The sequence below is a fragment of the Oryzias latipes genome, chromosome 13, assembly GCF_002234675.1.
Source record: "Oryzias latipes chromosome 13, ASM223467v1".
Classification (NCBI taxonomy): Eukaryota; Metazoa; Chordata; class Actinopteri; order Beloniformes; family Adrianichthyidae; genus Oryzias; species Oryzias latipes.
In genome coordinates this window covers 2,663,753-2,690,964 of record NC_019871.2, presented here as the reverse complement: position 1 = coordinate 2,690,964, position 27,212 = coordinate 2,663,753, and the positions used below count along the sequence as shown (strand labels likewise).

The 27,212-nt window shown below is 41.8% G+C and overlaps 1 protein-coding gene across 2 annotated transcripts in view; it reads left to right on the top strand.

The window, feature by feature from the left end:
• The window catches only part of LOC101158622 (sodium/calcium exchanger 2), a 138,787-nt gene extending 111,948 nt beyond the window's left edge, over window positions 1-26,839 (top strand). Inside the window, exons 8-18 of one of the 2 annotated variants that reach the window (XM_020708015.2) lie at window positions 9-377; window positions 2,257-2,382; window positions 2,579-2,774; window positions 3,467-3,597; window positions 9,885-10,258; window positions 13,913-14,016; window positions 14,507-14,524; window positions 18,253-18,377; window positions 19,460-19,559; window positions 19,692-19,967; window positions 22,217-26,839. In XM_020708015.2, coding sequence (XP_020563674.1) covers window positions 9-377; window positions 2,257-2,382; window positions 2,579-2,774; window positions 3,467-3,597; window positions 9,885-10,258; window positions 13,913-14,016; window positions 14,507-14,524; window positions 18,253-18,377; window positions 19,460-19,559; window positions 19,692-19,967; window positions 22,217-22,593 — 2,196 coding nt within the window. In that variant the 3' untranslated portion in view covers window positions 22,594-26,839. The remainder of the gene's footprint in view (window positions 1-8; window positions 378-2,256; window positions 2,383-2,578; window positions 2,775-3,466; window positions 3,598-9,884; window positions 10,259-13,912; window positions 14,017-14,506; window positions 14,525-18,252; window positions 18,378-19,459; window positions 19,560-19,691; window positions 19,968-22,216) is intronic. The other variant, XM_023961335.1, reaches the window with a different exon arrangement.
• Window positions 26,840-27,212: the final 373 nt, after the last annotated feature.

Here is a 27,212-nt window from a genome sequence, read left to right as displayed (position 1 = left end):
TTCTCTAGATCTGGGAGGCCGTCGTGACACTGCTCTTCTTCCCAGTCTGCGTCCTCCTGGCGTGGATCGCAGACCGCCGCCTGCTCTTTTACAAGTACATGGGCAAGCGTTACCGTGCAGACAAGCGTCGCGGCATCGTCGTTGAGACGGAGGGGGACTTGACTCCCACCAAGAGCGGCATGGAGATGCTCGTGGATGGGAAGTCCAGGGGTACAGTGGTCCCTGCGGGTAACTGTGGGGGCGGGGCACAGGATGGCTCGGGGGCCACCGCAACCAACAGTGTTGGAGCCATGGCAACAGGAGGGAACCTACCCAACTCCAACAGCATGATGGTCAACGCGGAGACCAGCAGGGAGCTGGACGAGAGCCGCAAGGAAGTGAGTCCACCGTGCGCATCCTGTGTGCGATTATGAAACAAAACTGTGTCTCATCGATGTTCCGGTTATCCCGACCTTAGGTTCAAAGACACAGTGAAGACTTTGTCAGAACTAACCCTAAGTGAACCTGTAGACACATTTTTCTACAAGCATGCCGCAGGCGATAGGTCATAGTGAACATTTAAAATACATGGAAGGCTATAAGTAAGCACCAAGTCGGTGAGACGCCATTCAGATCTTTCATTTTTTACACTCCCTCCAATTCCTGCAGACTACACAAAGTGCTCCTTAGTTCTGTTCACGTGATAAGTGTGTGCTTCTTGCTGCAATCTGACTGTTAGAAATGAGGAAATTAGACAATCTGAGTGTAGTTTGTGTGGACGTCCTGCAGTCAATTATCATCACAAACACATCTCACATGTGCGGCATTCACGTGTGGTCAGTGGTCAAGACTAGAGTATAAGGACATACAACAGCATCACCCGTACGTCATAAGTGTGTGTGTCCATTAGCCTTACAAACACTTCATGATACACTAACCAAACGCACAACAAGGGTACGTTCCACTTTCGTCTTTTGAGAAGAACGTGTGAGCCTCAAGGCAACTGCAAGACTGGGCTTAAGATGCAGCCGCCCCTCTCCACGACCCTTAGGACCCGGACAACCCAAAAACCCACGACACCCCCATGGGTCAACTCCCCAGTACGGGTGCATGTGACTAAAGCTTAACTCAACCACAATCAACTAAAGCTGAACAAAAAAAAGCATAACAACCCTAAAAAGAGGGATAATAATTTAAAACAATGCTGTAGTTGAACAATAAAAGACAAGGAAAAGAAGATAATGTGAAGCCTTGCTAAACATTACAAACTCAAAGCTCAATTAAATGTAAAAAAGTAAAATTAAATGAGAACAATGACATAAAGGTAGCTGGTGTTAGAGTAGAGGATGCAGAGGAAGGAAGCTGATTCGCCAAAGAGGAAATGTGAAAAAGCTCCACGTTTATGTGTGATGTCTTGTTCACATATTCACAGTTTGGAAAAAAAAACTATCAATTCCAGATCATTGTAGTATTTCTGAAATTATTTGAATTGAAACGCGATTGTTGTGTTTGTGATTAAGTATTATTTGCATCATTTCTGTGGGTGAAAATAAATTGTTTTTGTTGGAAAAGATTAGAAAACTGTCAAATCCCAAAACTCCTAAAAAAGTTTCTGCAGAAGCTGAACATTGGAACCAAACTGCTTATTAGAGCAAAGAATTCAATGTTTAATCTTGAGCTACTATAAAAAAAAAAAATAATAATATATATGCAGGAGATATTTTTTAAGGTTTAATTCAAGTTTTAAATTTCTAATTGATTAATTGAGATGAAAACTACCTGAAACTGCTTCCTTATTTATCATTTAGTTGACCTTTTAATCTAAAGCAATTCACAGATGACGTTTGCCATTTGGAATTGGTGGTTTGGTGACTTGCCCATGACATTTAAAGTCTTTAAAACCTGCAACCAGATGATTAGCACAAAGTTTCTAATTTATATCAGCAACACACAATTTCTAATTGTGAAGATATTAAATAAGGAGAAATCGAGATTCCACTTAAAAAATCACATAACAGTGATTTATCTGAAAATGTCTTCAGCTTTTGACAAAAAACATTTTTTTTCTTATGGCTACTACCAGTTATAACCTTGAAGTTCTGTAGTTTCCCCTGTCTTCTCTTGTTAAAAGCTAATAGGAGCGTCTTTTTGAAGGCTCCTGCTTCTCCAGTAGGTGATTTTAATGCTTCTCGGCCCTCCTGCTGATCCTGACAGTAAACTCCTCGTGTGCCGTCCAGATGTGTGAGTCACGCGTGCTTCCTCTGGTCTGTCCGGCAGGTGATTCGCATCCTGAAGGAGCTGAAGCAGAAATATCCTGACAAAGAGCTGGACCAGCTGGTGGAGCTGGCAAACTATTACGCTCTGCTGCACCAGCAGAAGAGCAGAGCCTTTTACCGCGTACAGGTAACGTGCCAAACACCTGCAGAGGCAGGCGTGGAGCTATGAAACAACTAACGTTCTTTGAGCATGAGTCCATAATACATTTGTAAAAATTAAGGTCTTGTCTTTTGGTTTTAATTTTTTTTTCTACATTGCAAGACTTGAAAAAGTTTGATTGAGATAAATATTGACTTTTTCTACAACCGATGTTTTCCTCCAGGCAACTCGGATGATGATCGGAGCCGGAAACGTCTTGAAGAAGCACGCGGCCGACCACGCGCGGCGAGCAGTCGTGGTCGACGAGGAGGCGCCCGAGGACGCCGACCTGGCCGTGTGCAGCCGCATCTCATTTGAGAGTGCCCACAGTCAATGCATGGAGAACTGCGGCTTCCTGATGCTGGCCGTGGTCTGCCAAGGTGGGAATCAGTCTGCAAAACCATGCAGTCTGAGCAGTAGACCTTTACTATAGGAACAAAAATCCCAAAGAAACACCACATTTTAACTCTGATAAATCTTTTAACCACTTTAAAACACATGAAAGGGGATGGAACTGTCCCTCTGCTCATTTCCAGTCTCATTTTTCTGTGTAATAAAAGCAGCAAAAACCATATTCACATATTTGTAGATGAATATGAATAGAATCACATTTTGGTTTTTGCATTTTCTGTATTTTTTTGTACAACTTTAATGATTGATGGCTTTAAAAATGTATTTTCCTCATAAATGAGGCTTTGTTACCAGGGGGTGCTTAGGACATCAGAGTTTTCAGTTTCTGTAGAAAAAAGTCCAGAACTGTCTTTCTCTGAGCTGTCTGTCCGTAACCAGGCGTTCACATGTCAGTCAAAGAGGTTTCTCCTGAGATTCCACATTTGAAAACTAACAATGTCAAAGGAACCAGCCTACCTTCCTGCCAACCTACCTACTGGGTAGGCAGGCAGGCAGGCAGGCAGGCAGGCAGGCAGGCAGGCAGGCAGGCAGGCAGGCAGGCAGGCAGGCAGGCAGGCAGGCAGGCAGGCAGGCAGGCAGGCAGGCAGGCAGGCAGGCAGGCAGGCAGGCACCATTCAATGAATCTTTTCTGTCTGTGATTTGGTCTATTTCCATTTTGCAGGAGGTCTTGGAGAAAACACCTTCTATGTGGACTACAGAACCGAAGACGGTTCGGCCAACGCTGGGTCGGACTACGATTACACCGAGGGAACCCTGGTGTTCAAACCCGGAGAAACGCGTAAAGAAATTAAAGTGAGTTAACACCAGTGACTGTATCTGAGAACTGGAGCGAGTGAGTGTGACGTTATTATTTCTATGGAAACCAGTGGTAGAGCGGTCAACCCATGATTGTAAGGTTGCAGGTTCGATTCCCGCCTTGCACGCCCATGAGTCGAAGTGTCATTGGGAAAGACACTGAACCCCACCTTGACTCTGGTGGTAGGCGGGCGCCTGTGTTCGGCAGTGGAGCCAGCACCAATGTGTGTGTGACTGGGTGAATGGGTCTGTGACTGTAAAGCGCTTTGGGCCTTGTAGGTAGAAAAGCGCTGTATACGCCACTTCACTCTCACCAATCAAGAGTAAGCTTGTTAAAAGACCACACCCCTACCACTTGAAAGCGGACTAGGTGGTCAAACGTTTTATTGAGGCATCTGATTGGTCGGTTTGTAACTTAAAATAACTTAAACTACAGCAAAAATATCAAGAAAAAAATTAGGATTGACATTATTTAAAAAAAGGTATCAGAGTAAGAAACGGTTATTCTGACCAATAGAATGACTGAATAACAGCTGTTTATTTCTCTATACTGTAGAAGTCTGTTGGATTTTGGCTTCTTGGAGCCAAAACTGTTGTTACTTCCTGTTTGGAATGCCAGGGGGAGGGGGGGGGTCACTCAGTCCAGTACTTATGTACAGTCGTTGGCCTAAAATGGTGGCAGTTTAGCTCAGGCTGTAGAGCAGGTAGTCCAACAACCAAAGGGTTGGTGAATCAATCCCTGCTCTCCCCAACGAGCTGCCCCCCCCCCCCCCCCCCCCCCCCAAGCGCAGCTAGTCTGCAGCTCACCGCCCCCCCTTCAGGGGGGTCAAAATGCGGAGAAGAATTTCCCATTGTGGGATAAATGAAGTATCAGTTATTATTATTATTATTACCGTATTTTCCGGACCATAAGTCGCACTGGACTATAAGTCGCATTTTGACGGGAAATTTTTTTGACAAAATCTGAGACCAAGAACTAATAAGTTCCACAACCTCATATGACACAATCATAGCAGAATGTTTATCTCATAATTTCACAGTAATTCTTTCTCATACTTATTTATGTATTCCTTTCATGAAGCATCATTGTCCAACTAATACTCTGTTTTCATCCTGTATTTGTAGAAACAGTTGTCATTTTTATTGCATTTCTGAATCTATGAAATCATTGGAAAATAGAATATTATGTTGTTAGCCTTCAAGATCTTACTGTAAAAAAAAGTTTGCTGATTCTCTGAGTCACTTAACATACTCTTAACACTTAACATACCTCATACATCAAATTGACCCCGGAACATCATCTCTGTTCCTCACAAATCAACATAACAGGAGGGTAAACAATGTATTTATTTCAATTTAGTTCTAATATAAGTCGCTGCGGAGTACAAGTCGCACCCCTTGCCAAACTATGAAAAAAAGGGCGTCTTGTAGTCCGGAAAACACGGTATTAAAACATGAGACCCCCATAGTTCCTATTTACCTTTTTTATGACTCGTTCTTAAATGTAAAAGAATGAAACGGATCAGGTCAACAGAATTACCCCCAGGAAGAAAACAGGTGGGAGAAGTTTTATGATCTAGTGTAATAAAATTCTCTCAAAAGCTAATTTCTGACCACTTAAAAAAATCCAATAATCTAAGGGATTGAATCGGTTAGTTCAAAAGGGGCCCAAGTCCAAGAGGTTTGTTTTTCTAGGAAATGATTTTAATTGCATAGTTTAAAGGGAGGCTACACCAAATGATTAATACTTTACCCAGATTTAGCACCAGGTCATAGCTTACAAATGCTATAATATAATTCACCTCACTTTTATCATTTCAGAGGACTAGCAAACTAAAGTCTCTGGACTTGGGCCCTTCTTGAATTAAACAGGGGCGCTGCCATATTGGATAACTAATGCTAAAGCTAAATCCATGCAATAGAGGCCCAAGTCCAGGAATTTGAATTAATACATTTTAAATGTCAAGCATAGTCGATACATTACAACGGACTTGGGACTTTTTTGCACATAATCAGATAGCTTTTCCCTTGAAGACCATAGAACATATAATATCTCTATTTTGAAAAAAATGTGGACTTGGGCCCCTTTTGAACTAACCAATTCATTTAGATCATTGGGTCCTGAGTCTTTGGTATGGTTCAAAAGAGGTTCACACCCACGGTCTTCTACTCTTCCTCTGATCCGGTGACTCTGTTACAGCTCAGACAGGAAGGAAGTCTTTTTTGAGCATTTCCATGAAGATTACTTTGCTTTAAAATTGCAGGTTTCTAACCATTTAAAAGATAAAAAATCATACCTTGTCTTTTTCTGCCTTTTTTATCTTTCTTTTTGCTATCAGAAATGAGGAAATATTTATAATTTCTGGAGGTGAAAAACTGTCAAATTATAACAATTAAATAGGAACCTTTGTGCTCAGTTTCAACATTCTCTTTATTTAAATGAAAGATATAATGATTCCCTCAAATCTTAGGGTTGGAAAGCGTTATAAGTAGAAATGCTCATCTTCTCAGTAGAGGTGCATAAGCAAGCTTCAGACTATTGAATAACCTGCAGCTTGAAAGATGTGCAGGTGATCAAAGGGTAGTGGAAGGGGAGGCAGGGGGCTCCCAGCAGGAGTACCAGACAAAGGCTGAGGAGGAAGGCTCTGCAGCCGCTGCAGGTTTGAAACAGTGAAATAGTAACCATGCAGCTGCTCCTGACAATGTGAAAAACACTTTTAATAACGAGAACTTAGCCGTTTTTTTCTATTCATCATGTTCTGTACTCTGAGGTGTGTGCTTTCAGAGACAGAGATTACAGCCATATTCTTGCCAGAATGACACGACAAACATGAAACATGAAGTATTACAGAAAGTTCAAAGTGCAGATGTATAGTTTGGATTTAAACATTTGTAAGCTAGTTTGACACCACATGCTACCTCAGATTTATCTTCCTGTGGATTTGCACAAACATTGTCTCCTTTGCTAATAAAAACTTTTAAAGAAAAAAGGAAATAAACTAGTTTTTCTTTTCTAAGGTATGTATCAAACATGTTCTCCAAACTTCTACAGCTGGTTTGAAAGAACTAATTTCAACTATTGTTTTGACAGCACGAACGTTGAATAATTAGACATTATTTATAGAAAATTCGTGTTACCCTGTTCACACATCATTTCTTACCTATTTCCCATCGTTCTGTAAAGCAGAGCTGCATTTCAAATGCAAGACAGTCGACAAACCAGCAGATGAAGGATGAAGAGGCACTTAATGCATTAATTGCTCGTGCATCCTCTCTGAAGGCCTCCATCCAGCAGCTGTGAGGACAGCTGTGGCTGCGCTGCTGCTGGAGGACTGTTTACTGCCTGAGCGCCTCTGCGGCAGATGTTTGGACGCTCGTCCTCACCACAGAGAAAACTTCAATCAGGACAGCAGATGGATTATCAACATACAGTGATGTGATAAAGTATGCACAGATAATTTATATGCTGTGCATTATTTCCCTCTGAAGGAAATAAGTTTTACTGCATTAAGACTATCTTACTATAGGCATTCGTAGTCGTAGATCAACAGAAGTCTAAAATACATTTTAAACCAATCAAGCTTCCTCTTTTCCAGTGGCAGCTTGCCCCGCCCACATTTATGCTTAATCTCCTCTGATTGGTTACCTTTTGGCTTTGTCCAAATTCCCTCACTACTTGCTGAACTACGCAGGGTGTTCCTTATCATTCAGGGTGTCCAAACCTTCAAATACAGTGCCCTGGAAATGTCCCAGCAGTCTTTGTTAGAAACCTCTGTGCATCAATGCTCTCTAGATTGGCAAATATAGACCACAATGCATTGCGTTTGAATACTTTGTCATTTAAAGAATGTATATATTTTTATTTTTTTATAAACCATCCAAGTTTATTTTCTTTTTTTTATATATTTTTACTTGTCATGTCCAACAGCTGGGCAAGCAGATCAGAGCTGAAGGCCTTTTATGTTTGTCAGATTTAACTGTTACAATAGGGGGTTATGGCTCTTCAGACAAAAAGAGAGTATATTTGTCTAAACCACTTTTGTATTTGAGGCTAAGCTTTATTTATGATAATTATATTGGTATGCATTCCTTGTTGGACCGGACAGAAGAAAAGAAGAGAGAAATAGATACACTGGGATGTTAGAGAAGATTTTTATTATCAGAGCAGTGGATTCATAATTTAAAGAGGTTTAAACTTCGACAAGTTTGGAGTTTAAAAAAAAGAGACCATGTGTCCGAATTATATTAAAATCCAGGCTAGTCCAACTCTATACTGTTGTCTTTTAGGCATTACGGAGTAGTGAGTGGATTGGGACATAGCCTTAGATTGGCTGACTGATTAGCGTAGAAGCAGGGTGGGATGTTTTCCCCGTTATATAGATCTTGCAGCTGAATTTACCTACAAGAACAGAGTCGACCCACAGCAAAGCATACATTTCTACAGAAAAAAGTCAGAAAGGACAGCTTTTGAGGGAAAATGACCGTGCCTCTTGTTACACATCAGTGTGAGGTTATTGTCTATGTTCAGTCTGCAGTTAAAAACCCAAACAGATTTTTTTAGTCTTTTTTTCAGCAGGCTCCTGGCCAGCTGAAACAATCCCTGGTTTTAGAAGAACCCTTCTATGGTACTTAATTTAGCTTAGTGAGTTTTCTTCTCATGGAGCAAAAGGACCTGACCTACATACCACATTTTTGTAAATAAAATAAATACAGCAAAGATTTAAAAAAAATACAAAAACAACAATAGAACTCCTTCAAATGCAGCAGACCTTCAAATTAATTGAATGATAATCTAAATTGATCCGTTTTGTAAACCCACCGGATCCCTCTTGGGGTTACAGGGTTGCTGGAGCCTATTCCAGCCACTGTTGGGTGAATTTGGTTTACATTTTAAACGCCTCAGTTCAGTTGTAACTACAACATCCTGATTACTTCCAGCCATGGTGAGATATCACATAAACAATATCATTCTTGTAGCGATTGTACTGTATGCTGCGTAAAACTGATCTGTCAGAATGGAAATGCATTTTGACACATTTCTGACATTTTCTCTTGTCACAGTCTCACCTGCTCTCATCTGCTAATAATCCACAGCTGTTGTCATGTAAGATAAACATCCTCAGTGTATTTATGTGTCTGATTTTTTTTTTTATCGTCTGCTGTTCAGTTTTGCTCTTTGTTTTTCACTTTGTTCTTGGTTTTGTCGTGTATGAAGTCCCCCATGAGCATTTTTTTTGGTAAAAACTTTCCCAGTTGTGTTTTAATTGTGATTATGAAGGTCTTAATCAAAATCCCACAACCTAAATGTCTTTAAAAGCCACATTTCATGTTTATCTGAAGCTCCTTCCAACATCTCCTCTACATGGGCGTGGCCGTTGGTGCTGAGTAGCCCCGCCCTCAACCCCCCCTTTCTGCAAGCTGTGTCTTGCATGACTGAAGAGTTTGACCTAAGGGGGGGCACAAACGACACCGACTGACAGTCTCCATTCGCAAAAGTTTCTCTTTAGTGATAAAAAAGCTGTGAAAAGTGACATATTTTGGATTTACATTGACACTTTTTCAACAAAGTGCGGAGTGTGCTGTTTGATAAATTCACTCACACTGCAAATAAAATGAAATGTCAAAAGAAAGTGACTGTTCACACATACCGGTAATGTTCCAAATACGTGCAGCCATCTTCTCTTCTCGCAAACCTGAGCTGATGCTGGACGGGGCAGGTCAGGTTAGCTTGTGCAAAGCACAAAGCCCTCATGGGCCATTGTGACATCACAACGACTCATTAGATCATAACAAGCGTCTTTGTGACAGTTTGATTGACAACAATTTAAAAGGAATGCAGAGAACTTTCATCAGAGGGGTATTTTAAGTCTTTTTATTTGAAAGATGAAGTTTCCTCCGTCTTTTCTGGTTTAATACATTTGGGTCCTATACCACCAGTTCCTTCTGACACACATTTTTAAACAATATAAGAAATATTCTTTGTGTCGTTACAATAATGTAGAAATCTTGCAAATATTATTAAATTTGTTATTATAAAATGGTAAAAACGTAATAACTCATTGTCCATCTAATGTCTTGATGAAAGGAGGTTTTTCCGCATAAATCTTTGTGACTTCTAAAAGGATCCATCTTAGCAAAACCATGTTTTGGTATCAGGAATTTTCAAAGTCTCCAGCTACTTTAGTCACTAAAAACATGCAACAGAAATGAAATGAAGTCAAGTGAATGAGCAGTGTTTATCATTTTCTTCCGTATTGTGAGTGTCCCCTTCTGCTCATCCACAGATTGGAATAATTGACGACGACATTTTTGAGGAAGACGAGCACTTCTTCGTCCGTCTGCTTAACCTGCGTATCGGCGATGCAGAGGGGATGTTTGAAAGTGACGAAGTGGGTGCCGCCCCCAAAGCTCGTTTAGTGGAGCCCCTGGTTGCCACGGTAACAATCCTCGACGATGACCACGCCGGCATCTTCACATTCAGCGAGCGCACAGTGCGTGTGAGTGAGAGCGTGGGAACCATGGAGATCACCGTGGTCCGTAACTCCGGCGCCCGGGGCACCGTCATCCTGCCGTATCACTCGGAGTCTGGCACCGCCAAGGGTGGAGAGGACTATGAGGACGTGCAAGGAGAACTGGAGTTCACCAACGACCAGACCACGTAGGACATGTTTCATTTAGTATAACACTATAGCTAATGTCATACCCTCAACAGATTCATTCATGTTGGTCAGATCAGCTTTTCTCCATTGAGCAACCTTCATGTAGAGTGACTTTATGACGGGTCCAAACATTTGGGTTTTGGTTCTGCCTGAAGGACTTTTGTCAGCAGCCCTGTGTGTCTAAAAGTATGTTGTTTTCAGAGAAAGCTTTAATCTCAGTGGTGCCAGAAAGTGGGAGAGGATGATACAGTCAATGGCTTATCGGTGCTGTTGTGCAGTGTTCTTCAATCATTTTTGAGCTTTGGTGCACTTTTCCTTGACAGAAATCATGATGCACACCAACAACCAAAAATGTCTAAAAAATGGATGGATGTATGGATGGATGGATGGATGGATGGATGGATGGAGGAAGATACAGATGGATGGATTGATGGATCGTTGGATGGATGGATGGATGGATGGATGGATGGATGGATGGATGGATGGATGGATGGATGGATGGATGGACGGACGGATGGATGGATGGATGGATGGAGGAAGATACAGATGGATGGATTGATGGATGGATGGATGGATGGATGGATGGATGGATGGATGGATGGACGGATGGATGGATGGAGGAAGATACAGATGGATGGATTGATGGATCGTTGGATGGATGGATGGATGGATGGATGGATGGATGGATGGATGGATGGATGGATGGATGGATGGATGGATGGATGGATGGAGGAAGATACAGATGGATGGATTGATGGATCGTTGGATGGATGGATGGATGGATGGATGGATGGATGGATGGATGGACGGATGGATGGATGGATGGATGGATGGATGGATGGACGGATGGATGGACGGATGGATGGATGGATGGATGGATGGATGGATGGATGGATGGATGATGGACGGATGGACGGATGGATGGATAGATGGATGGATGGATGGATGGATGGATGGATGATGGACGGATGGATGGATGATGGATGGATGGATGGATGGACGGATGGATGGATGGATGGATGGATGGATGGATGGATGGATGAAAGGATAGATGGATGGATGGATCGTTGGATGGATGAATGGATGGATGGATGGATGGATGCTCCGGTTGGGGTACCTTGACCAGGATCAGTTGGGATCAGTCAGATCCAGGAGAACCAATTCCCTCTGATCCAGTGGATCTGGTTTTGCAGACTGATGGAGGTCAGACAGACACTAGATGGCTTTGATTGGTTCCCACGATGGAAGTTCACAATTTTGAAAGAAAATATTTTATGAAACTTGTCGGGTGGATTGACAAGTGTTTTTTTAGATACTTTGATGAGCCTCTCTCCGTTTTTCGGCATCCTGCTGCAGACTGGATTTTGTTGTGATCGTATCCGACTACTCTTGCTCATCGTCGTGCCCTTTTCCATTCACAACAGAAACAACAGCAGCAACACCCGCTGACTTCTGCTGAGTGTTTATCAGCCTCTCCATTTAGTAATGTAGATAAATGGATTAAACGTTTTAAAAGTGTCCTTTTAATTTAGATTTTTTTCTTTACAGCGCTCCGTTTTTGAATTATTTGTGGAGTTGGTCGTGTCTGAAGTCTTTTAAAGAGAGATTCTCTGCTTCCTCATCTTTAAGCGTGTGCTCTAAAGCAGATCTTATCAAGTGTCACTAATTAAGGTTGGTATCCTGAGTAAATTGACACTAAGCCACAATTAAACTACATTAGATTGCTGTCTAGCATCACATCATCTGTGAACCTTTGATTAAATTTACTTCACTTTAATGGAATGCATTATTGTTAACTCACCCAGTGCCTCATTATTGAAAATTGTGCGTGGATGACATCGGAGGACAGAGTCTAAAGAGGAAAAAGGGAGGTTTAAGGTGTGTGGCGTTGGAATGCTGGTCACAGAGGGAGCCTCAGTTCAGGTTTTTAAAATGAAAAAGTAAGGGCAGCAGCAATTAAAAACGTCAAGCCTTTGTCACAGCTGCTTTTAAGGGTGGATAAAATGGTCAAACCTGTGTGCACCGCAAGTATTATCAAGGTGGCAGACCGCTCTGTGAACCAGTTGAGAGAAAATGTTCATGCACATTTTTTACTATGGGCATGATGCGGGCGACAGGTCGTAGTACACACTCATACAATATGTATGGTTAAGTAAGGGTGAAGTAGCTAAGACACAGTATGGATGTTTCATTTTCTTTACCCCTTCAAATCTTGCGAACTGACCAAACGCATGACAATGTTACGTTCCATTTACACCACATCCCATGAGGTGGCTGTACAAGCCTTAAGGGAACTGCAAAACACACCTGTGCTCCCCTTAAAGTTGTGGCCTTAGTCACATGCACACGTACAGGTCAACCCAGCGTACGTGTGCACGTGACTAAGCCTTCGGTTTAACACCAACAGCATATGCAGAAGTTAAACACGACCAGAAACTCAAAGCTGTGGTAGATCTGTGCAACCTGATGCTGCAGCCACCAGAAACACCTGGAAACAAGAGTTTAGAGAAAAACCTCAACCGTGAAAAAATTCCCAGAAATAAAAGTTGTCAGAAATAATTCATGGTATATTAAAGATTAAAGTGTTAAAGATTGAACAGCATCTTTTCAGGAATGAAGCACCAGTTGGTCACAATGTACAGCAGTTGCAGGAACTCGTCGTAAAAAGTTTGGTTTGATGTTTAATGGTACTTTGTTTCTCTATTAGATTTAATGCTGTGATCAATTTAAGGTCAATTAACTGCAACATAAATATATATGTCTTTTTGCCATTTCCGTTTAATTGCATCAATGAAAACATTTGACATCCCTGTACAAACATGTGTTTTTGTGATTTAAGTGTCTGCATTGGAAACCTTGTGATGCTCGAGTAAAAATGTGCACAAAGGACCGCAATGTTTTCCTTTTGTGTTTGCAGTATTTTCATGCTCAGAAGCTTTTATAAATGAAGCTCTACTGAGATGTTTTCCTGTCAGACTTGAGCACAGGCTGCAGATGGAGGACATGTTTGCTCCTGTCTGCATCTGCACTCTGTTCTACAGCGATGCTTTTGGCCGAATCTCTGCTGCATGACTGACCTCCTCCCGCTGCATCCTCAGGGCTTGGAGGTGTTCCTCAACTTCCCTCATGTTTCCCAACGTTTAGCATTCAAGTCCTGCAGGTCTACATTTTTAAATGCCGTTCATGCAGCTCTCTCTGTGCTGGACGGACACGTCCTGAAAAACTCCTTTAAAACGTACATTTATCTCCTCTGGAGCAAATCAGGTTTTTATTTTTCCTAAAATGTGATTTATTGTCCCGCAAAACTTAACACCCACTAGATGACATTTTAATATAATCGCACATTGTCATCTGAGGTTTAGCTTCAGACTTTGGCAAAACAAGTCTGACATTATAAACTAAAACATTTAGAATGCTAAACGAGGGTGGTGAATCATCAGGGATGAACATTTTTGGTTCTTCACTGCTCCAAACTATTAAAAATAGTTTTGTAAATCTTTATCGTTGATGATAAAAACATCTTTATCTGTTTTTCCGTTTGAGCATTGAAAGAATTGTCCTTTTGTTTCTGCTTTTCAGAGGCTCAGTGAGTGAAACAGCTTTTTTCTTGGTGTCTGATTGCAGCCCATGTGTGTGTGTGTGCTTTTGTGCAGTCAGACCCTGCAGGTGAGGATCATTGACGATGAAGAATATGAGAAGCATGAAAACTTCTTTATCATTCTGGAGGAGCCCCGCTGGCTGAAAAGAGGCATCTCAGGTACGTGAGAGAGGATTTTCACGGATTTTCAGGATTGAAGGATTGGTGACAGAAGTTTCAAAAAGATCTCAAATTCCTCAGGGACACATCTCCTGTTTGTGTTGCTGCTATTTTAAAAATGTTGAAACAAAGCAGTAAGTCCATAAAGGCTCTCATCCAAGATAAAATAAAATTGAAAACTGATAAATTTATGTCACCTGTTAAATCTTAGTTCAGCTTTAGGAACTGTCTGCATAAAAAAATGATGGTTTGTGTTGCTTTTTCACACTGACTTGTGAACATTTTGAGCCACATTTGAGTGATGCAACCTGTTTGAGTCAAAGTTTTTGCACAAATGTTTTAACTGAAATAGCCCAAGACTCATTTTAGGAAATTAGATGTAAACAATCAGTCTACAACAGTTAAAGACAAGATCCGAATAGGAGTTTGATTTTAACTTTTCTGATCATTTTCTTTTACTTACTGACCATCTTCTTCTTCTTCTTCTCAGCTCTGCTGCTCAACCAAGGTAAGTCCATTACTCTCCTGCCCTCCACTTTAATTTTTAAATATTAACTTAAAGTGGAAAAAATATAAAACAGAAAAAAACTAAAACTCCCAGCATCACTAATTGTTAACATTACTGTATTTCTAAAGTGTTAGTTTACATGTAAAGAATTCTGGAGGTGAAACATAAACTAGAGAAGCTGCTGGAGAGATTGTTGAACTTTATCTTTAAGGTTTGAACTTAAAGAAAAAAATCTCAACAAACCTTCACTCCACATCTATTTGTCTCTTGGAGCAGAAGATTTTGTTTGGGTGCAAAAAAAGCTAAGATGAAAACAGTGAGACTTTGAAACCTTCTGTGTTCAGTAAAAAGGCAAAACCAAACAAATAAAACAAAAACACATTTCAGTTGTGTCACTTCCATGTCCGCTTTCTCCTTAAAGACCCTCTGAGATGAAGATGGTGTTCTTAACCTGTTGTTGTGGCCTTTTTCTAGTGATGGAGGCCATTTATTAGGAAAATTAAGCCTAAAATTGCATTTCTGAGAATTTCTTTATTCTAATCGTTGTGAATCAGGAGCAGGCAAAAAGATGTTTGAAAAAGATTGCATTGGTGACGTAGAAAATACGCTGGGCGGGCCACAAGCTCCCTGTTCCGCTCCACTGTAAGTTAGCGAGACAGAGTGTAAACAGAGAGGTCTTAGCATCAACAGTTAAGCCCACAATTTGGAGGCGAATTTCGGATGAACTCCTGCCGCTCTGCAGAAACTATGTCCTAGAGGACAACACAAGTTTTTTGGCTAAAAAGTGATAATCATGATTAGACCACTGGGAACGCTTTGAAACAGATCCAAGGTTGACTGAAGTGCGATTTTAAAGAAACAGAAAGTCTAACTCTCTCTGTTCTTTTCATTAAGGTCTAATTGTTAGCCTTTTTTATAATAGTTGACACATACAAGACAAAATATTCATTTTGACTGAGAAAACCATGTTGCATTATGTTTTTATTTTGCACTCATTTCTAAAAGAAATGTTGTTGGTCGTAGGAACATGGTTTTTAGGAGACATTGTCAGACAAGTTAACTTGCTTCCACGATGACCACATGATTTGGCGGCGTCAGTCTCCACAGAGCGCATCTGTGGCGGAAGGTCTTGTTGAGTCTGTGTGAGCGGCTAAAGCTGATAGGCGAGGCTGCAGGCTGTGGCTCAGAAGATGTTCGTCAGCTGTAGGACATCAGAAGCTGTTAGATTTCCGCTCTCCATCCCTCCACATTGCTGCATCACTTCATAGTCGCTCAGCATTGGTACTTTTCCCCGCAGGCCTGCAGGTTTCCTCTTTGCTCTGCTCAACATCATCATGGTGCTCTTCCTCGTCAACTCCTTTCAGTTTCCCGGAGGGGAGTCGATGAGTGTTTGTTTGGTTCTGACTCCGAGCACGCTTCCCCTGTGAGTCAGAAATTTGGAGAGAAATGCTGACAAAACCCTCGAGTGCGACCTTCTCGCAGCTCTTTGTGGAGACGCAGAAAAAGATTCAGCTTCAGGCAAAAAGCAGCAGAGTGTGAGTTTACAGGACTTTACGATACCAATGAGTCAAGACGACCGCTGTGTGCCTGAAACAATTTCTGGTGATTCCTGCAGGGCTGCGCCCCATGACAGACAGATGAAATATGCTGCACATTAACAGGAAGTACCAGACAGAAAAGCAGAGCCCACTTTGTGGGTCAGAACGTATATGTGGTTGAATGAAAACTGCAGACATTTTCCATCTACTACTTCTCTCACGAAACATTTTCCCTTTTAAAGAAGCCCACCTAAAGAGAAGAAGATAGACAAAATGTTCCTTCCTTGATAAATACGTGAATAAGAACAAACTGACACTTTGAACCAGTGCTGGTGCTATATCCAACTTAAATCCTCCAACTTTGTTGATCTACCATCTTCTACAGCTGGAGTTGTTCAGCACAGGATAGGGAGACCAGGGTCATCAGGAGTATCTGTTATCTGAACTATAACCCAGTTCTACCCACTGAGCTTCAGGCAGGAAAATGCCAAATACATTGTGCTCCATAATGTAATTTTACCTAAGACCACCAAAGACACCTGCTGACTTTGCCGCACAGCCATCGCTGCGTCATTCTTTGGTTTGCTCTTGAGTGTCAAAGTAAACCAAATGTGCAGTCTAAAGTTTGAATTGAGTCCTCCAGTGCAGAAGTTCCCAAAGATGTTTGTCTATTTGTTCCAAAATTCCAACTCATCTGTTGGTTTCCTTGATTGTATATGAGAATTTCCCCTTGGTGTTCCAAACAGGAAGTACCCTCTGGTACCCCACAGACTTCTATAAGAAATAAACAGAGTTCACTCTATTGGTCAAAATAACCAGTCTGGCTCTGATACCATCTTTAGCATGTTATAGATTATCCTCATTTTTTCTTCATATTTTTGCTGTAGTTCAAGTTATTCAAGTTATAAACTGACCAATCGGATGCCTCAATAAAAGTAGGTGGAGCCTACTGGCCCCCACGTCCAACGTTCAAAAGTTTAATTGACAGATTTCGTAGGGCGCGCTTTAAAGTGGTAGGGGTGAGGCCTTCCAACATCTCTTTCCTGATTGGTGAGAGTGGTTGTCATAGAAACGGTGACTCGGACTGACTGACCAATCACTGCTTACTGACATCGTCTGGCTCCAACATGGCGCTCTAGTTCTCCGATACAGTCGATGGTTGATTCCCGTAAAAAGACTCAAACAAACTGCAACGTAATTCACTTTTAAAATAAAACGTTCCACAAAACTCCAGCAATGTCCAAGGACCATGAGGGGATTTTGGACACCTGGTTGAGAACCACTGCTTGGAATATCTAGAATAACTCCTGATCTCCCAGAAGTCCATCAATCCTAAAGTCTACCTGTTAAATAGATCATCTTCTGGTCTGTTTTCAAAGCGCTTCCAGTGGTCCTTTAGTCAGGATTATGCCATTTTTAGCCCAAAGTGTTTAAAAGGACATAGTTTTTGCAGAGCGGCATGAGTTTAGTGGAAATTCATCTCTGGGTTGTGGGCGGGACCACTGGCACAGGGTAACCCCGCCCCCCCTTCCCATCACTTATGACTGAGCTGTGTTAAAAACACTGAAGAAAAAAAGTCATAGTCTCTTTGTAAATGTTATTGAGATATCTTAATAAAGTAAAGAAACAATTTAAAAACATTTAAATTGTTCCTGTGGACATCCTTGAGGTTTCTTCTTTTTTTCTGTAATCTGTTTTTTAGGGGTTTTTCCCTCACTGACAAGGAGGGTTCAAGGGGATGTTCAGGGATGTCCAGGGTCTGTCTAGTTTAGTTTAGCAATTAGCTATTGCTTATGTTTTATGACTTAATCTATGTTTTTGTGCAGTTACTGGTGTGAAGCCTGTTGAGACAACTGTGTTGTGATTTTGTTGTTTCAATTTTATAGAAATAAAATTGAATTGAATTTAGTTTCCTGTTTTTGGAAATATTTTGTTCTGCATCAGAATGGAGTTTTGGTTGAATTTGCACAAAACGGTTCGAACAAAATAAATATTAAAGTTAAAACTATGGTTTTATGGTTCAGGAGATGCTCTCCTCCCTGCACTCACAAACACTTAAATCCACTGTTTCCTTGCTCCTTGTCCTCCACTCGCTTGAGAAAATGTCCAAATAAAAATGCTGACTTAAAAATAATTTATTTATAACAGGAGCTTCTGCAGAAATGTATCGTTCTTTTTGTGTCTCCACAGAGGGGGGAGAGGGGCAGATGAGTTCAGAGGAGGAGGAGGCTCGTCGCATAGCGGAGATGGGGAAGCCCATTCTGGGGGAGCACAGCCGCTTGGAGGTGGTCATCGAAGAGTCCTACGAGTTCAAGGTAGTCGTCCATTTTCTCTCTTATACTGCCCCCTTCAGGAGCAGCACCTTTCCTGCATTCTGTGCTTATGTGGGATTTTGAAATGATGACAAACAGAAGTAAGAAACAGGGTGTAAAAGGATTAATTATTTAAAAGCATAAGAAGTATAATCTTTTGATGTACAAAACCAGAAAGAATAAAGCCTGTTTGTGTTATATAATCACTCTGATGCCCTTTTGCTGGCCCTGGGCTTTAACTCTCCCACTGAGATGGTCTGTGGTGGGATTTGAATTATTAAAGACGCATTAGAGGCCCTAGATAAAGCATCCTGGCCGGGGAGAGCTGAATCCAAACACGCAGAACAAAGCCTCAGGCCTCCTCTGCGAGTCAAAACGGTCACATCCAGCAAATGAGACGCCCACCTCCATTAGTTAAAAAGCAGCAGAAGTATCGACTAAAATCCAACCCCCTCCATGAGGACATACGCAAGTGTCCTCCTTGATTCGTGGCGAGTGTGAAGCACCTTGATAAATAATGCAATCCCTTTGATTTCACTGAGCAGACGTCAATATCAGACAACAGTGCAGCTCCGTTTGCTGCATTAATGAAGGATGAAAGAAGGAGGAGCTGGTAGTTTGGAGCTGTAAAAAATCTACAACTGAGAAACAGTTATTTTTTTAATTACCAGTAATTGGGACCCAAGTTTATCATTAGACCCCAGTGTCTCTGTAAGCCTTTAACTGGTTTGATTTCTTTGTGTCCTCACAGCTCCCACCTTTGACACCTCTCAAAAACACCCTGAATGCCCTTTTACTCACCAGTTAAAGTCCCACTTCGATCATCTTTGATCTATTTTCAAAGCGGTCCCAGTGGTCTTTTAATTATGATTATTTGGTTTTTAGTCAAAATAAAACAAGATATGTCGTTTTCTATAATGGTTTCTGCAGAGTGACAATCTAAGTTGTGTGTGGAACCGTTGGAATGGTGCAACCTCGCCATGGCTGAGCAGGATGGAGCCAGGAGCTGCAACCAAATAGAAAGTGGTTGATTTAAGGAATTATTTCCTGTAGCAGCTGGTCATAACTGTGTTGTGTATTGGCAGAGCACCGTCGACAAACTCATAAAGAAGACCAACCTGGCTCTGGTCATCGGGACGCACTCTTGGAGGGAACAGTTTGTAGAGGCGGTGACGGTCAGTGCAGGTGTGGTCTGGTTGTTAAAGTTTCGATTTTATCCCAAACATTCACAGACACATTTCTACTTTTTGCTGTTGTTTTTCTTTCAGAAATGCTCCAAAACAAATGTCCTCATGTTGACGTTTTGTATTCCTTTAGGCGATGGTGATGAGGATGAGGAAGGACGAGAAGAGCGCCTACCATCTTGTTCTGATTACTTCATGCACTTTATCACCGTCTTCTGGAAGGTTCTGTTTGCCTTCGTCCCCCCCACAGAGTACTGGAACGGCTGGGCCTGCTTCTTTGTGTCCATCAGCGTCATTGGGATCCTTACCGCCGTCATCGGCGATTTGGCGTCGCATTTTGGCTGCACCGTGGGGCTGCGGGACACTGTGACAGCTGTGGTGTTCGTGGCGTTGGGAACTTCGATTCCAGGTGAACAAACATTCTCACATCAGGTTTACGTGCAATCAAGCGATCAACCTGTCCCTACTTTCTTAAATAGAAGTCATCGTCCCTGTCATCCCACCTATTTTTGAATCCCGCAGACGTCCTGGACGGCAGGGACCAGAATGTTTTTCAAATCTTCTTTCTTACAGCACCCCTGAGCAAAAATGTCTCCCTTAAAATATAAATTTGCACACACCTAGTAGACCTAACCCAGTGAAACTGCATTCTGGGTAAGGTGGAAAACCCTGCCCCAAAAAATGATGACATCACAGCGGGAGAAACCGTTTAAACAATGGATAGGGCCGAAATCTCTTATGGGGCTAAAACAAATTTCAAAATCCACCAACAAAACCAAACAGATGTGTCTGGGATAAGGAAGTTATGAAATTTGAAGGACTCATGGCTTTTCTGCCATTTTTTGGCAAAGTATGTCATGTAGTGATTTTTGACTTTTTCCCCACAACATTGGAGAAGAAAACTTTTGTTCAAGTGATCTTCACAAAATTTCCCACACACCACCAAGCTAAGTCTAGAACAACAACCGAAGTTTTGTTTCACCTTTGACTTCTGGAAGAGGCCACCATCTTAAATTTTCCAAAATATTGGAGAGGGACCTGGCTGCAAGCAAGATGGCGCCTAGACATTATTACCCAAAAATGGAAATTCCTCAGGTTTTCAGAGTTGTAGCACCTTTTATTAAAACTTTTTAATGTGAATAAATGCTTTAGTGTCCAAGATGAGCTTAAAATGGGTAAGAAAACTGTGTTACTGTTTGTAAAATCCTTTTACACCGAAGCTTTAGCTCCAGCGTTTACATTTCTTCGACAACCATAACTTTTCAACCTTTAGCACAATTAAAGTGTTGCTTATCAGCGAAAAAAAAACACTTTTCTCTGCAGATCAGCTGATTCACTTGATCATGTAAGGAGTTACGATCTGTCAAAGAGCATTGTAGGTTTTGACAGACACATCTACGGTTCTAAAGGTTTAAAGCTAAAAAGGGAAAAACCGTAACTGTTAGGGTTTCCAGTTAATGTAGTCTTTTTTTCAACCAAAGATGCAATTTTTCAACCAGTGTAGGAGGGAGGGGGAAAGGGGCGTAAACTTCCGGTTCTGAACTTCTGGTTCCAGCTAATGATGTCTGTGCGCTGTCCTATTGTCTGCAGCCAGGTCCTTTTGGAGGATTTACCTTCAGGTCCAATACGAATTTAGACTCCTCATTCAGTTTATCCCTTCTTAACCCTTGTGCTATCCTATGACCCCACCCTTACATTGACGTGTTCTCCCTACCTTGACAAAGGTGGATAAAGGTGAAGAGGATTTCATGTAATCCATGGACACCAGTGAAGATCACAAATCATTGAAGAAAAAAGGTTCAGAGCACTGTCTAGTGGGTCTAGATGACCCAACTCCCAATGTTAAAGTGCCTAGGACAGCACAAGGGTCAACTCATTGAGCATCATTGGGAAGCTATTTAGAAAAAAAAACATTGGTTTTAAAGTTTTTAGCTTTAGAACGGCCTTATTGTTGCGCAAAAGTGGCGTTCCTTTACTGCTCGCACTTTTTTTCCGTGATATTGTGAAGCTGAGTGAGACAATTTTTTATGCTATATATATACACATGCTATATATATATATATAGACATATTAGGAAGGTGGGTGTGGTTAACTAAAAAAAAACCTGTTGTCAAGGAAATGCAAAAATTTACTTTTGCCGATTCTTCTAAAAATGTCATAGACCAACTCATGAACCCCAAATGACCGAAATGTAAAATGGTTGCTATGGAGATAAAACCAACAAAAAGCCACCATGTGGGGTTTTTTTGTCCGTAATTTGCCATCAGGGTGGCTGGGAAAGAGGGGAACACCAGCTTAGCCAGTGAGGATGGGTCCAAAGGAGGGCAGCGAGGGTAGGGGCGGGTCGTGCAACACCACTCGCTGCTTTAGTGTGTTTTTAGTCTTTCTCATTCTGTATTGTCACTAAGTCACTAATATTTGTGCAAGTTTAAGATGTTTTTAGCCTGTCTCATTTTGGTTATTTGATTGTATTGGTTTAACTTTTTGTTCACGTGTTGTTTTTTGTTCTTCTTGTTTTGAGCTTATGTTTAAATTTTTGTGCTTTTTTGTTGATTTTTTTGTATTTCAGTGTCTTCCTTTCTCTTGTTCCTCCTCTGTTTAAAGTCTTTCTGGAGTTTCATCTGTAAGTGTTTGTTTGCACTCCTCTTTCTCCGGCAGACACATTTGCGAGTAAAGTGGCCGCCGTGCAGGATCAGCACGCCGATGCCTCTGTCGGGAACGTAACCGGCAGCAATGCCGTCAACGTCTTCCTGGGGATTGGCGTGGCATGGTCGGTGGCCGCCATCTACTGGAATATCAAAGGAGAGAGCTTCCGGGTAGACCCGGGCTCACTGGCCTTCTCCGTCACGCTCTTCACCATCTTTGCATTCATCTGTATGGGGGTTCTCCTGTTCAGGCGCCGGCCCTCCATCGGCGGGGAGCTTGGTGGCCCAAGGGTGCCCCGTATCCTCACCACCCTGCTGTTCTTTGGCCTGTGGTTTCTCTACATCCTGTTCTCCAGCCTGGAGGCCTACTGCCACATCAGCGGCTTTTAAACTGGGAGCTGCTCCGGAAGCATCTTGCACAGCCACACACACAGCCTATATACTTTAACCTTTGGTCCGTACAGTCCACGGCTCGCAACGCCCTGCGGGGCTCGCTGCAGTCTGCAGGCGTCCTGGTATTTGATGCAAAAACACGTCCGACACATAGACACTCGCTGTACATACATGTGAACATGATGAACTGTTACTGTGAATGCAAATGAGTTCAGTCTGCAGCAGGAAAATGGTGAAGTTTTTGGGTGTGAAGAAAGTCAGGTGAAGCTCGGCGCTGATTCTGACCCACAGCTGGGGCTTCACTTCCCAGCCAGGTGGGGTAGCAGTTCTGCAGAATCAGACTGCTGATTTTGTGGAGCAAAACCACTGAATTCATCCACATTTCTGCCTCCTCTGCACTATAAACTTTGTAGGTTCATGGTTTTACACTGGGGAGGCGGAAAAAAGGAGTCCAATGTTTACAAAACTATAACATTATGTTTGTTTACTACAGGATGCTTTCACCAACCCAACAGGTTGGGTGAAGCAGTCCTCCACGTGCGCTGTAAATACCAAGGCGAAATGCAAACATGTAACTGACTTAAACAAACTGAAGAAGAAGTCTCTTTAGTGGATGGTTTCCTTGGTGACTTCTGTCACCCTGACAGAGGCTGAATTTGCATGTGCAGTTTACCTCTGTCTGCATCCACCTGTAAATGACATCCCTGCATCTGTGGGTCAGCTTGGGTAACAGAGTCTCTGCTGTACAGAGCAGAGAGGCAGGCGGAGCTGAGGATGCACGCACAGGCAGCTGAGAAGCTTCCAGAAAAAACTTGATTGCAAAAGCAACTAAAACTCTGCAGCATTCAAACAGCAAAGGATGTCTTAGGGAAAACACCGAAGCAGTATTAAAGCTTTCACAAACGACCCCAAGCTGCTCTTTGTTTAACACGTGCCCAGTGTTAGATCTGTTGACTGAAACATGCGGGGTTGGCTGTAATTCTTAGAGATCTCGAGTCTAAACAGGCTTAGAAAAAATGACAGTTTTAAGGGAGGAACGTTGATACAGGCAGCAGAGGAACTTCGTTTTTCAAAGACCTGTCTGTGTGCTGCTCTGTATTTGCATAGCAGCCATGGAAAGTAGTACTATAGCAGTGCACGCCACATCTTACTTAACCATAACATCCGTTAACACCAAAAACAATCTGACAGATCTGATTAGTTTACCCACATTAACAAAACTTTGTAAACTTTCTAGAAGTGATTTTCTAGGTCGTCTCCTTTTGTATTTCTGACCAACCTGTAGAATAGTACTGCTCTGTAAATCAAGAGTCGTTGACGCTGTTGCAGAATTTAGTGGATTAGGTTTTGATATATTTTGCACTGTGAGGAAGCTGCCCTTTAACCGCCTGAACAGTGTGTGAAATCATCTGCTGTCTGCGTTCTGTTTTTATTAATGAGGAGAAGAGCTGCCGTTTGGAGGTTTGATGCACGTCAGGACAGAGTTCACCCTGTTTGAATGTTCTTGCGGTCCGGTGTTGCAGTGTTGGTCGTCTCCCTTTGTGCATCTCGGTCTTGTGAAGGAGGGCTTTATTTCTGTAAGTAGCATGTTTACATGATGAAACGCCAAGGAACGATGCCGCTTCTCGCCTGCAGGTCTGTCTGACCTGGAGGCTCAGCAGCCGGACACAGAGTTTCCAACAATTCGCTGCGTTTCCATGAAATTCTGTACTAACTGTGGGCTTCGGCCTTTTGCTGTTCTGTAGCTAGATGTGATGCCTCCCTCTTCCAGAGTTCCCCTCTCTCTGTGTTCCCCCTCCACCTTCCCTCGTCCTCCGTGTTCCTCCGTGTTCCTCCGTGTTCCTCTGCACATGCATGTTGAGTCCCCGTGTGTTTGCAGCATGGTCTACTGTGACGGATGCCTGTAGGCAAACTTTACTCGATCCTTCACTTTTAATTTATTTGCAAACTGTTTTGAATCATGCCCACACACAAAAACACACACGCAGACTAACACACACACATAGTTTTCTTTTTGTCACACAAGTACACTCACAATAAGTTTGGGATAAGGTTATTTACATGTGTGCTTTTCCTGTTTGGTCTGAATTTTAAAGAAAGTTCCCTTTGATATTATTAATAATGAATGAGAAGAAACACGAGGTTTGATATTTGTTACCCTGAAAATTAGGACAATATAAAAGATAGCCTCAAATAACAACCATTGACCGTATCAATAGCAGGTAATCCCACCATTCGCTGCACTAACAGCTTGACAGCAACGTCTCCTGCTCCTCACTAACCTCATGATGGTGTTCTGAGGCGTTCCACTCTTCCCCAAGTGCTACATTCAGGTCTGACAAGTCACTTGGGGTTTGGGAGCCATCATCCAGACGTACTCTATGGGCTTCATGTCAGGGGTCATTGCTGGCCATAACATATGAGCCACTCCCACGTCCTGAAGTCCAACTCTGACAACTCTGGCACCATGTGGTGGAGCATTATCCTCCATGAACAGAAAGTTGGGCGTTTGATGATGGAGTTGGAGGATGATGATGGTCCTATGATGTCACTGAGGTTAGAATGTGGAGTTACATCGACAACAACTTGGTAATGCCTGACCAGACTGTTCCACTTCTCTCCCAAAGCCAACCCTGGAAACCATGTTGACATTGGCGTATTGCTCACCTCGCCTTCTTTAGCCACGCTGACGACCATTTCTGTACACGGTGACCCGACGCTCATCATGGAACAGGACGGTAAACTATTGCAGAATTGTCCAGGTCACATGGTCTTGTACTGCAAACATTCATGGCAGTGTCTCTGTGTCAGTGAAGTCACCTGCAGCGGTCATCTGTCATTCTAGTCAAAGCGATGGAGTCGGTTGTGAATGGTTTGTCTGGAAACCTTAGTGCCCCTCACATCTGGCAAACGGCCTGCAGCTGTGTGGCGTTTACTAAACCATGTCTGAAGAGGTCCTTAGGTTCTGGTCACTGGCAGGGCTCTACTCCTAGATCTGTCACAAACTTTGCCAGTAATTCTGAATCTTGATGCACGTCTGCTGATGGCACTTTGAGACGAGTTCATCTTCAACACCTGACTGTCTACTTCCAACACAATGGGTGGCACTGCTCAACCGCTCCGTGCCGTTGTGTATTCATGGCTGTTGGAATGAAGAACCAGGGTTAATTTTCTGGCTAAATCAGCATTTTAGACCCACAGAATTCATTTCAAAAATCTTTTTGTGTTTTCCTTTCAGAACTTTTGTCAGACAATTATGTGGAAAACATCAAATCGATCGAGAATCACAAAATCTGTGAAGTGAAACAAACGCTGTTTATGACAGTTTTTCACAATATCCCAAACTTATTGTGAGTGTTGAAAATGGTCAATTTGAACATATCTCAGCGTCACAGCGAGTTCGACAGACTTCGGAAAAAGTAGATCCCGACATTTTTTACTTTCATTGGTCGGATTTAAAAAAAAACAGCTTGATGAAAAATGACAGACAAAAAGGAAATAATTTATTGTTTGTTCGAATTGTGATTTTAGTGTCTTATTCATATGTTTTTTTAAAGTCTTTTTAGTTTAACTTTTTTGTAAAGCACTTTAAAATACCTCAAGTATACTTTTATTGCTCTACATTCATAAACAAAACAGCATAAACATTAATACAAGCACCCCCTTAAGAAACACATACACTCGTATAAACACACAGATGTACATTATTTATTATTTAAAATCAGTCAAACAAAAAAACAAGCGCAGACTTACAAAAACACACACCCACATGAAGATAATCACACAGACTCAAACTCTTGGTTGTCTGCTGCCCCTCCGTCAAAAACAGACCCTGCTGTTTGTGCAGCGTCCCCCGGTCATCTTTGTTTGTTGGTGTCCAATATTTCTGTGTAAGTGTTCAACCCCACCCCCCACCCCCCCACCCAGCTCTTCAGTGTGTCTCTCTGTGAAGTTGTTTACTGTGATGATGAAAATTTCTCTTTGCCTAAATCTTTTTAGGGAATATACAACTGACTTGTTATTACGATATGGTGTGATAGACATATACATTTATTCACTATTGTAATAAAGTAACTAAAGATTATATTTAATTTTTGTTATGAAATTTAAAAAAAAACTCTGAAAAAATGTCAGTTTTTTTTTTAACATGGCATGAGGTGTAATGTGTTAATGGAAGAACATGAAGGTCTTTAATCAAGTGAACCTGACCTTAGTTAAATATAATTTATCTATTTTCAAGGTGTCACGTGTCCGTCTTTTTTTTTCTCATTACACATCTTCTGCACCATATGTGTTTTTAAATGGTTTCTGTGGGGTTTTTCGCCTCACTGGGATGATGCACCCTGAAGTCATTTCTCTCGACTGATCACATGCTCCAAACAATTAAAAGGAATACTCCAAATAGATTGAAAACCCCTAAACACTGAAACAATCTAGTGCTTTATGCCAGACATGCTTCATCGCAGTCATTTTAAAAAAAATAGAAGGTAATGTAGCAAAAACAATGAACACATGGACCAAGGGGTGTAGATTAGAGTCAATTCATAAAATAGGATGATTCTTCCACTGCTTTTTTAAATGCGTTTACTCTATAGGTTCTGAGTTTTGATTCATCA